Raw genomic sequence first — 12,201 nt, forward strand, 5'->3', positions numbered from 1 at the left:
CAGCACCGTTTCAAAAGTACCGGTTTGGTACTGGTATCGAATAAAATCTAAACGATACCCATCCCTACCAAGGAGTGGCTATAACCTTGGATGATATAATCATAAAACCAGTATAATATAACTGATAGCTGGCAGTTATTCAAACCTGTACATAAGATGCAAGCCATCATGAAGAGCTGATATAAAGGTAACCACTTTAACCAAAAAAATGCTACTTGGACGGTTTTTATTATTATGTTTTAGGGTAAAAAACGAAAACTCAGCAAAGTTCTATAATCTCTGGGACACGGGTCAGTACTTAATGGCTTATTACCACTAATTCATTAGAATTTTAAGCAAAAAAAATCAGAAAAGGTGGATTGAAATTGCTATAAGATTAAAATAAATACACAGCTGGGAAAGCTGCAGCCAGTTCGGTGACAAATACGACAAATATTGAGCAGAGCACGGAGCAGCGGTGCAGCAGATGTGGGTCAGCAAGTAAACAAGGGAGGAGGCAAGGCTCTCGTGGACGACGATGCGCGCTCCCGATAATAAACCTCTGACGCCTTCATCCGGGAACTACTACGAACTCGCTCTCCAACATGGCGGCGTCAGGTGAGGTTTATGTGGGTGAGCGATCCGGGTTGGTTCGGGGGAGAATTTAAGAGGATTTTACTTCAATTCAACTTAACACGTGAAGTTTGATGGTTGTTTTTTCTTCGCTTTATCGCTCCGCGTCGTTGTCTCGTGTGTATAAAAGGGGTTCCCGGTTGTTTTGGGCTCGGTAAAGACGATACTGCCAGACATAGGCGAATGAACGGAGCAACGACTAGCATAAATATGAACGTTGTAACCTCCCGAGAACTTGTAGCATTTACCTCTGGGCACGGTTACTGCGGCTGCTGAAGTCCGCTTTTGACTTTAAGCGTTGTTGTGCGCAGTGGACGTGGTTGACAGGCTGTGAAATGTTCGGAACTGCGTGCAGAGCTGGCACATTGTATGACCGTAGCGGGTTTCGCCGTGGCGCTCAGAGCAAGATAAGCGCCGGGCGCAAGCGCGATGTGTGGAGGAGGGGTCGGGCCGAGGAGTCCGGGCTGCCCGAGGAGTCTCCCCACGTGTGCAAGCGTGGCTGCCTGGTGTCGGTGTTTGATGAAATGGGGCAGCTGAGCCTGTTTTGGCCGCATTCTAAACACTTCCCTAGCTCCTTCTCAACTTTAAGCTATCTTTTTTTTCCCCAGCCGGCCAAGTCCTGCGCGATTGATGGCGCACTTGGATCGTGGCGCTGCGACGCGAGCTAGGCCGTAAAACCTAGCCAGCTAAGCAGGGATACTTCCCCCGTCAGCAGTCCTTTGCTGACTAAGCCCGCATAGCCGCCAAGACAAAAGCGATCAGTGTATACGGCAAGCTAAAGACCCGTATAGTTACCCTAACAGTTTGACCGCGGGGTTGTAGTTTTAGAAGAAGACAGCTCCGCTGAAACTTAATGTTACGCAGCTCTTAGCTCACCAATGTCACATAAGTGAGGATCGCTGAGCAGGCTACCACAGCCAATATTTTTGCTTGCTGGTTTTGCAAAGTACAAGCGGTTATAGCCATTTCGATCAAACCTGACGGCCGTAAACAACAACTTAGTGTAATATTCTGGACCAGAGCTGTCTTTGTTGGTCTCTGCGTTTGTGTAGGTTTTGAAATAATGTGTGCAAAAGAATGTCCTGACAGCTGGGATTTTCACAATAAAGCTCCCAGCCAGCTTTCTCACCCCCTATTTTTTGTTTTTGTTTTTCCAAGTCAAAACCTGCATCATGAACTGTGTGCGAGCCCCCCTCCCCATCTCCCTTGGGGGCTGGTAACTGCTGGCACTGGGACACACTGTCAAGAATATTCTGTGGTCTGTGCATGATTCAGTCAGTCAAACCTCAAAAACCTGTTGCAGTAAGGTTGTTTTGAAATCGTTATGGTTCTCACCTGACTTGGAGCTAAACAGCCTTTTCTGGTCTGTTGCACAGTGACGGTTGGACAGGCTGACCACTCCCCATTCGTGTGTGTGCAGTTTTGGTTTTTTGTAGCAAAATAAGTATTTGTTATCACACGCACACTGGGGCCCACTCTTATCTTGCTTGGTTGTACATCATCTCGCTACTAAACCTTAAAAATAGCGTCACTATTTAAACAGCAGCTCTCATTTAAGGCAAAAACATTAGTAGTTTTTTTTTTAACTGTTGAGATGCTGCAGTTTCTGGTAGTTTAGTCTGCAGCTATTCCATATGTTACTTTGTTTGCAAGGGGCTTCCATAGAGAGACGTCCACAATGGGCAAGGTAACCATTACTTACGCTTGTGTTCTTCCCTACAGCTAAGAAGAAGAATAAGAAGGGGAAGACCCTCACTTTGACTGACTTTCTTGCGGAGGACAGTGGAGGCAGCAGCGTCGCCCCCAGCTATCCGACCAAGTCCACAAGCTGGGCGGATGAGACTGATGACCTGGACGGAGATGGTGAGCACACACTGAAATGCACACAGTGATCGGAATATCTTAGTATCGTTTCACAACAGTAGGTGAACTAAAAAACGGTCTGCATTATGTTTCTTGGTAACGACTGTTTAGCTCTACCTTTTCCCCTTAACTGCAAATTCAAAACCTCTGAATTGAAGGCTGCAGTGTTTGTCTGAGCTATTTGCATTTGAAGAAGCAACCTGCCGGAGTGATTTGTGGTAACAAAATGGTCAGTGTAAGTCAGGTTAGCTATGCAATCAGTAGGCATATCCTTTTAATTGCATAGCTGTTGATTCAGTCACATGTTTTAAAGGAGATATTATGTATGACAAGCCAGTCTCAGTGGAAATGCCCTGAAAGCAATTACTGTAGTAAAATCGGTGTGCTCGCTCTCTCTTGTTCAGAAGATCTTTTAGATTCGTTGGGAAAATTGAAGAATGTGGTCAAACTGGCGATTCTAGTAACACATGTAGTCGAACATGTGGCAGGATGTGAAATGTGCTGCAGAGTGTTTAAATGAAAATGAGCTGGGTGAGATATGAATAGATATGATATGCAGATATAAATGTCTTGTAATGCGAGGGTGATAACACTAATCCAAGCTGGGGGTAGTTACATGAGGCATGTATTTTATTTATAAGAAAGTATTAATTAACATATTTACCAGGTCAAAGTTTGGTTTTTATGCAGCGTCAGTGGCAATGCCCTATTTGTTTGTATGTTAATTGTTCCAGCTTCTATGTTGAGACTAGGCTATCTACACCACACCTGAGTGTGTGTGACCCTTAAACTCCAGTTTGTGTGACTAATGTGATTGCTGCACGCCATATGAGGGGCGTTTGTTTAGAAAGAGAAGAGCTGAGATGATGAGACAAACTGATGCGTAGTCGAGTCTGGATCATTAAGGGGAATGCGAACGCAGGCCAGTTTGCGCAAGCACTGTAGCAGGCAGTGGCACCTAATGTTTGTTTTTTTCTTAAGTGTTTGCATTATGTAAAACGGTGATCTCTATGCAATGAGCTCTCTTGTTTTCTCACAGGTAACCCTAGTATAGGTAGCTTCTTTTTTTAATTTTTTTTATTTAAGTGAAAGCATTTCATGAATTTAGGAAGCTCAAATATTAGCTTTTATTTGAAGATTCCTCCAATGTCTCTGCAGTCTCGACTTCCTGGCACACGGAGGAGGACACGTACAGGGCACCACCCATCGACCGCTCCATTCTGCCTACAGCGCCTCGCTCAGCTCGCGAGCCCAATATTGACCGGGCCAGGCTCCCCCGCAGCCCGCCATACACCGCCTTCCTGGGAAACCTGCCCTATGATGTCACTGAGGACTCAATCAAAGACTTCTTCCGCGGCTTGGCAGTAGGTTTAGCAAGATATACACACAGCCATCACTCATAATTGTATATAACAGCCAAGGCAAATAACGTTTAGGATGCCAGCAGTTCTGTGTGTGTTGGTTTTGCAGTTTCAGTTACATTTCAGGTTCCCAGATCATCACTTTGAAGTTACACGTGTGGCTAATTTCTGAAGTTTCAGTCCACATCTACGTGGGGCTGTCCACACAACAGCAAGATTGAATTTGCATTTTAAAAAAGAACAGGATGCAGAGGTCCACTTTGTTATTCTGTTTGTTTTCACACTTGTTCCTCAACGTGTCACATCAACGACACAAAGTTTTTGTTGTTGTTGTTGTTTTTTTCTGTTGTTATTTTGCATTTTGAAAACTTGGGTAGTGTGTTTCTGTTGTCATGAGTGTAATTAGAGCGTTATGTTATTAATCAATGTGTTTCACTTTAACTGTCTCTGTGTCCAGATCAGTGCAGTGCGTCTGCCTCGAGAGCCCAGTAACCCAGAGAGGCTGAAAGGCTTTGGTTATGCTGAATTTGACGACGTAGAATCCCTCCTCAGGGCTCTCAGCCTCAGCGAGGAAGTAAGAGAACCTGAAGTTGGAAAAGACACAATTAAACAGTCTGAGACTTTCACCAAAGTGCAGGAAGGATCAGTAAATAATAGTTGTAACAAACTACTTCTTTGCTCATGCCAACAGAACCTGGGCAACCGCCGGATTCGTGTGGATATTGCAGACCAGTCAAATGATAAAGGTACACTTTTATTCCTGGACATTTTGATCATCTCTGCCTCTGCAGTCACGCGCCGCTCCATTGCCCTCGTTGAAGTGTTCGATAATTTAACACAGCGTCTCCTCTCCTTCTTCACATCTCAGAAAGAGACAGCGGACCTATGGGTGGTCGAGACCGAGGTGGGCGAATGGCTGACATGGGTCCTGATAAGACAGACAGTGACTGGAGAGCTCGACCAAGTGCGGATGCTGATGATGGACCTCCCAGGAGAGATGATGCCTTCGGAGACAGTGAGTCTAATATGCTTCTGCTGGAGCTTTATCACGATAGCATAAGATTCCCTCTAAAGACAAAAATATACCTAAATAAACAAACAGAAAAACAGAATGCTTTGAGACTATTTTTTTTCCCATTTCAGTTTCACAAATTGAAGCATGAAAGTTTAATTTCTGAGTATATTGACTGAACTAATTAATTACAGCAAGTCCATTAAGTGGCTTCTTTTGCACTATGGAGAATTTTGTGAAACCTAGCCTTAGCTTTATGTCACAGCCCTGGTTTTCAGCTTTCAAACTGAGGAGCAGGTGTTTTGTTTTTATTATTATTATTTCTTTGTCTTTAATTTTGAATTGCTTATATAAAATACCTGTGTGGTAACACCATCCAATCAGCTGTTCAGTGTGTCACGTCCCATTACTTTCGACCTAATGCAGGATCACGTGACCGTTACGAGTCTGATCGTCACAGAGATGGCCAGCGGTGGGACAGTGATCGTAATGAAGGAAGTCGTTACCGGGATCGCTATGACAACAGGGACCGCAGAAACAATGATGGAGGTTTGTTTGTATAAGTTCTGGAAACTGCTTCTTAGGCACAAGATCCAGATTACTTTAACATTCTGATCCCAAATAAATCTTTATTTTTTGTGGTTGTATTTAGTGTTTACAGCGTTCTGTTTTCACGTTTCTTTTTTGGTCTGCTGTCTGTGTAGGTTTCGACTCTCGTAGTGGTGGAGGAGGTCGTCGTAACTTTGGTAGTGGTTTCCGCCGTGATTATGATGACAGTCAGGGTAGCAATGATCGCTACGGGGACCGGGATCGTTACGGAGATCGAGATCGTTACGGGGACCGGGATCGCTATGGGGACAGGGATCGTTTCGGAGACCGGGATCGTTTCGGAGATCGAGATCGTTACGGAGAACGGGATCGTTACGGGGACCGTGAAGACCGGCACGACAGGCGTGAAGAGAGGGGTGAGATTTCATTGTATAAATCCTATCCTTTGTCAATATTCTTAATTTTCAGGAAAAATCTTGCTAAGTTGTGCATTTGTGACGTATGTACTTTCATCTTTTCCAACCCTAGCTCCTCAGCAAAGACCCAAGTTGAACCTGAAGCCTCGTAGTGTACCTAAAGAGGAGGAAAGCGCCGGCAGTGGTGGCACTTCACCTGCTGCCACTTCAAGCTCAAGCAGCAGGGCCTCGTCCATCTTTGGCGGAGCAAAACCCGTTGACACAGCAGCAAAGGAGAGGGAGGTGGAGGAGAGGCTGAAGAAGGAGGAGGAGAGACTGCAGAGGCAGCTGGAGGAGGACAAAGGCAGGGGACCGGACAGAAAGATGAGGGACAGGTGAGCGGGGAGGCTGATGAGTAATGTTTGAATGTAGTAGTATTGTACATTTATTACACCATTAAATTTTCTGCCTTTTTTTTTTTCTCAAGCACAAGTAAATTAGACCTAATGCAGAAATGGGAGAGCGCCTTTTTTATTTTCAAATGTTAATGATTAAGTATTTAATGCTGACGCATCCTGTGGAGACTTGTACAGCTTGTACAAGCCCTTTGCAGCCAGAGTCTCTGTTAAATGGACTGATGCTCAAAGTGCTTTTCTGCTGCTTTACCCCAAGCCTCATTCACACACATTCATACAAGTACTTTCTTTAACTTAACATTCATACAGATGCACCGGGAGCACTTTGGGGTACAGTACCTTGGAGGAGCCAGGCATAGACCATCGATCCTTGCAATTAGTAGAGCCACAGCCGTTGTCGCTGTTGCATTAGAATCCTTCACTTCTGTTCTTGCAGCCATCCATCCATTTTCCTCCGCTAATCCGGGGCCGGATCAAGAAGCCCAGACCTCCCTTTCCCCAGCAACCTCCTACAGCTTGTCCAGGGGAACACCCAAGCATTCCCAGGCCAGCTGAGAGATATAGTCTCTCCAGCGTGTCCTGGGTCTGCCCCGGGGCCCCCTCCCAGTGTGACATGCCCAGAACACCTCGCCCAGGAGGCATCTTTGTCGGATGCCTGAACCGCCTCAACTGGCTCGTTTCGATGTGGAGGAGCAGCAGCTCTACCCTATCTCTAAGGGAGAGGCCAGCCACCCTTCAGAGGAAGCGCGTTTCTTCCGCTTGTGTCTGCGATCTTGTTCTTTCGGTCACTACCCACAGTTCATGACCATCGGTGAGGGTAGGGATGTAAATCGACCGGTAAATTGAGAGCTTCGCTTTTACACTCAGCTCTCTCTTCACCACAACAGACCGGTACAGCGTCCACATCACTGCAGCCGCCGCACCAATCCGTCTGTTGATCTCCCGCCCCCTTCTCCGTCACTCGTGAATAAGTTCTTGCAGCTCAGTTTAATTTCTGAGATGTTTATGGCATGTTTATAAGATCTGCCTACAACTTGACGGACACTCAAAGCCTCATCTTGTGATTCTTGAAGAGTTCATGGTAGATTTCTGAGATGTTCTTTGGTTCACTGTTCTGTTATAGCTGCAACTCGCCTTTCACGTTGGTCTTGATTTGACTGCTTGACATTTACATCCAGAATGTTCAGATGTTTGTCTGTGTAATCAGTAAGTTAAGGCCTAACAAGTTGCTCAAGTTTTTACATATAATAGTAGCAGTTCCAAATATTTGCATGTTACACTTTTTAAAATCTCCTCGAAGGTAAAAACAGCAACTGGTTTGTGTTCACGATTGTCCACTGCGAAAATCTGCTAATCATGTCATTTGCATAGAGCAGAACTGTGAGGGCTGAACTCTTGCTCTTGCTTTACGATTGGTCGGGTCGTCACATTGCGCTCGAAACCGTCCGTCTCAGATGCCCCACAGTCTCTGCAAAAACTCAGAAACTTGTTTGCTTGGCCTTTTCCGTGTTTTACCCTGCTTTGCTTAAACCCTGTTACCCCATTTGCAGTTTACAATCAGCTAAAACATGTCTTAAATTTTGTTTAGTTTTAGTGTTGCAGTGTTTCAACTGTCCTTCCCCTCATGTGGTGTGAGCACTTTGTTTGAGTAGCTACACTGAAACAAAGTGCTTAAAATAGTGGTTTGGGTTTCAGACATCAGTGGTTTGATTTGCATAATGTACCCAAAGGTCTAAAGGAAAGAAAATAAAGATTTTCTTTTTGCTTTTAGGGACCCGAGCTGGCGCAACGAGGAATCTCATACTGAGCGATCCCGCACAGGAAGTGAGTCTTCACAGCAAGGAAGCACTTCTGGAAGAGGTGGGATGTTTCTTCACTCGCTTCCTTTCTTCTTCTCGATCTCTCCTTCGTCTTTGTCCTACTTGGGACTGAAACACTGCCTTCTCCCACTAGGGTCACGGTGTCGAGATAGCGAGCGCTCCGGTGAGAATGAGGTATTCAGCGGGGTAGAAGGTGGCTCCACTTCCCCTGGGTCCTCATCCCGGCCCCCCTCCACCAGCTCTTCTAAAGAGCCATTGAAGGTGATGCCTGCACCTCCTCCCAAGGAGAATGCATGGGCCAAGAGAAGTGCAGCCAGCACAGGCTCTAATGAGGGCGATGGTCGAGCTCCGATCTCCCCGGTCTCCCCAGGCGGTTCAGCTCCTCCCAAGTTCAGGTGAGCACTCACTGAATGAAGCCTGCAATGTTTAAATTCTGCTCTTGAATGAATGAATGAGTAGATTGTAGTAGATTGAGTAATTGATGCTCTGAATTCCCTACAGCCTTAATATACTTTGCCTTGACTGTTCCTCCTTTCCTTTTAGCTCCTCAAGTTCTGCAGATGAAAGAGGATCTGGAAAGGGTAAGTGCTAAACACAGTGGGATTTCCCCCACTCCGAAAACAAGTTACCAGGGTGTCTCCATCGATTACCTAATGAAGAAATCTTAGAAAAGCACAATCTGACTGAAGAAGTGAAGCAGAAACAGTATATTGCATGTCTTAATTGAATACAGTGAGTAATCCATCTCATTCCATGCTGGAAAAGTAAACTTTGTCACACACTTGCGTTTGGTTAGGTCTTCCAGTCAACGAGGTGATATTAGGAGTTGTGTTTTGAGTTTCCTGTCCCCTTTGACTTGTCTGGCTCTTCTCGACATCATCAGTGTATGGTGCACTTAATCAGCTTCAGCTGTATTTGCCCATCTGTGCTCTGAGAAACAAAAAAAGCACAAAAAAACAGCTGAAGCATTTGCACGTGCTTATAGAGTACATCTTGTAAGTATTGGCGCCTGAAAGGTGATGACAGAGTGATTTTTCAAATCCTTGAGTGGTCCAGGAAAAAGAGCTGGGAACTTCTTTTTGTTTTGTTTGTTTGTTTCTGTAGACTGTGAAAAGCACAAGATTCTCAGAAAAAGGAAGTGGAATAGTTCAGGACTTCATTTGTTGTCGTGCAAATGCTTTGTTCATGCATTTAGCAGATTTCCTTAGAAAGTGTTTCATCGATTCACTTGCTCACTTACCATATGTGGTGTGCAGCTTTTATCTGTGCTTTCCACACTTACTAGAAATTGTGCTGAACGCATTTGTCAAAGAGTCTTGCTAGGAGCGGGTCCTGCTCAGAACGTGCATGCCGAAACACTACAAGAACAATAATATCTTCATGGCTGTGGTGCCACAGGGTGGCTCTCACTATTTTCTACAGTTTTGGAACCTTTTGGCACATTTTGCAAGCCGGCATCAGATTTCTCAGAGGCCCGTTCTTGTAGTGGGGGCAGTTGTGCACCTCTCATTTGGCCCTATATCAGTGACTAACACATTTTGAATCCAACCAAAGTAGCTGTTTATGCTGCAGTGTGTTGAGAGTGTAGTCTACTGTACACCGTCCACCAAGCCCCCCTTGACTCAACTGTCTGGCTTCTTCTTTAAGATGAGAACAAGGCTGATGGTGTGCGTCGGGACCGGGGGCCCCCACGAGCACGAGGGGGGCCTGCAGGGCCTGCAGGGCCTGGAGCTGGGCGGGGGCGAGGAGAGGGGCCCAACAGAGACCGAAGGAAGGAGGCAGACAGGTTAGCAACTGCAAAGTTCTTAATGAGACAGGGAGGATTTTTCAGGCATCTGTGCTCTGGTTACACAACTGATGGTGCTTTGTGGGTTTTTTTTTTTCATTTTTATTTTTTTTGTGGGTCACTGGGAAGACAGGGTTTCCTGGTGTGCACATGAATGCTTTATCTGTGCTACACCAAATCATCATGATCCCCATATTGTAGCACAAGAAATAATTCATGTCAGAACTACATGAATCAGAACTGAAATTTCTGAAATGGCTGTTAATCTTCAGAAGACTAAAACGAGCAGATTCCTCGTTATTTATTTTCACCTGTGGCCATTAAAGGTTTCGCAACTAGTTTTTTTAGTACAGATACTTCCTAACGTCAGCATTCACTCTGACCTTTAGAAAGGACAACAGAAGAGACCGAGACTCCAGACCACCCCCAGAGCCAAAGAAATACGAAGAGACCCCAACCCCCGTAAGTCCTGTAGCTCAGCCACATCAAAATCTGTGCAAAGTTGCACTGTGCTGTCAAAGTACTGATTATTTTTCTTATTTTGTTGCAGAAGTTCAGCTCAGCCAGTAAGTACGCCGCTTTGCTAATGGATGGTGACCAAGGAGAAGACGCAGATGACGCCGATTAGAGGGAAAACAACGAGATGCAGAGAAAGCGATGAATGCAAGAAGAAAAAAATAATAATCTCACATAGCGTATGGGAAAAAAAAAAAATCTCCTCACATGGATGTGGCTCCTGGGAAGGGAGGGGGAATCATCACCCCTCTCTGTTTTCCTCCTACAAACCTGTCCTTTAATTTCAAACCATTCACCCATCCCTCCTCCCCCTGCTCCACCTTCAGGACTCTTCAGGTTCTAAAGAATAGTCACATACTGGACTTGTTTTAAATGGAACAGAGGAATACATGACACATGAAAACGTGATGGAAAAGATTGAATTAATTGTAATAAATAAATGGAAAAAGTGGGGAAAAATGATTGTTGTATATTTGTGGATCACAGGCGCATCTAATGACTGAAGATGGAGCTTATAAATGTGTTTTGTTTTGTTTTTCTCTCCTTTATTGACTTTTTAGAAATGCAAAACATCATTGCAAGCCCTTCTGTATACGTTATTAAATAATTTGATGTTATAGAGTATTTTAAAAAAATATACAAGTGTACTGCTGAAATTTGAAAATCCTGTTTTCCAGTACTCATTATCAAGAGCATTGAGACAAAACCTGCTAATTTAAAAATTTTCCAATCATGTGATTCACCATTCAACAAATAAGCTGGTCGATGGTGTTAACAAAAGGATTCCCAAACATATTTTTGCAGGATTTATATTTTCACAGTTGCAGGGAAGGAAGGAAGAAAGAAAAAAGCCACCACACAATTTTACCGTGAGAATCAATTAAGTGCCATTATTACAATCCCCATCATTGTACAGATGTCCCTCTGTTTCTATACCTTAGAATTAGACCAGTTAAATGCTCATGGTACTCCAGTATCCAGTCACGTTAACAGATCTGTGTAAATCATTCATTGCCCCTGAAGGAGTACAAATCTATGGAGAAAGGGTGGATTTGCTTGGGGGGGGTTGTTCATGAGGTTATATGAACCTGTCTTCCAATTTGTAATAAATTGGGGTCATCATGTGAAATCAAATAGTATGATTATTAAAGTTCTAATGTGGGAAAATGCAACTCCTCCCTGCTGCCTTTTGTTATGCTGAATGGGCAGCACATACTCTCGTAACACCTACGGGATTTACCATCACCCGTGAAAACACGGTCGTCTATATGCTGAGTTGCTTCAACCAACTTTCTGCTCTCCCGGTCTGTGAGGCATAAGATTTCCTCAGTGTTCCTTCAGACTCGGGCCCCCTGCTGAGGCCCCGGCTCCTGGTGGCAGCTGGTTAGGATCCTGCTGAGCTTTACACCCACCCACCCTCCTCCACACACAGGAGGTGCGCATTTTAATGCAAGAAGGCATTTCTCAGACTCTTCAAAGCAAACCATTCTTTGCAGCGGATATCGGAAAGCATACTGATTGACACCAAGGGTGTGTGTTTAGGCACGTGCAAATTATGTCTTTTAAATATTTATGAGGCAAAAATAGTGGCCATGATGTAGCAATGCCAAAGCTGGGAAGCAGACATGGAAAGCAACGCAAGTGTTTGTGTGTGTGCATGAACACACTCCACATTACTTCAATCATTATAAAGCCTGGATAAGAAAGAATTACAGAGAAAAAATCCCGAGTTCGAATCGGGATGTCCTCCCTGTGACTGTGGGTTCTCTCCAGATACTCCGGCTTTCTCCCACAGTCCCAAGAGATGCTTATCAGATTAAACAGTGATTCTAAATTGGCCATAGATGTGAACATTTGTGTAAAAGCCATGT

The 12,201-nt window shown here is 44.6% G+C and overlaps 1 protein-coding gene across 3 annotated transcripts; it reads left to right on the forward strand.

Annotated features, from left to right (window-relative positions):
• The first annotated feature begins 520 nt into the window (after positions 1-520).
• On the forward strand, positions 521-11,502 carry eif4ba (eukaryotic translation initiation factor 4Ba). Of its 3 annotated transcripts, none has more exons than XM_005731339.1 (15): positions 521-597; positions 2,335-2,475; positions 3,634-3,839; positions 4,294-4,410; positions 4,528-4,582; positions 4,705-4,851; positions 5,275-5,397; positions 5,553-5,813; positions 5,926-6,187; positions 7,980-8,068; positions 8,162-8,423; positions 8,572-8,609; positions 9,676-9,814; positions 10,204-10,276; positions 10,365-11,502. In XM_005731339.1, the coding sequence occupies exons 1-15, from the start codon at positions 585-587 to the stop codon at positions 10,440-10,442; spliced, it is 2,004 nt and encodes a 667-aa protein (XP_005731396.1). In that variant the 5' UTR covers positions 521-584; the 3' UTR covers positions 10,443-11,502. The 3 variants fall into 3 exon arrangements, with proteins under 3 accessions (XP_005731396.1, XP_005731395.1, XP_005731397.1); XM_005731338.2 differs by having other exon boundaries at positions 570-612; XM_005731340.2 differs by lacking the exon at positions 9,676-9,814 and having other exon boundaries at positions 570-612.
• Positions 11,503-12,201: the final 699 nt, after the last annotated feature.

The sequence above is a fragment of the Pundamilia nyererei genome, unplaced genomic scaffold (genome assembly GCF_000239375.1).
Source record: "Pundamilia nyererei isolate P.nyererei 1_Seehausen unplaced genomic scaffold, PunNye1.0 scaffold00042, whole genome shotgun sequence".
Classification (NCBI taxonomy): domain Eukaryota; kingdom Metazoa; phylum Chordata; class Actinopteri; order Cichliformes; family Cichlidae; genus Pundamilia; species Pundamilia nyererei.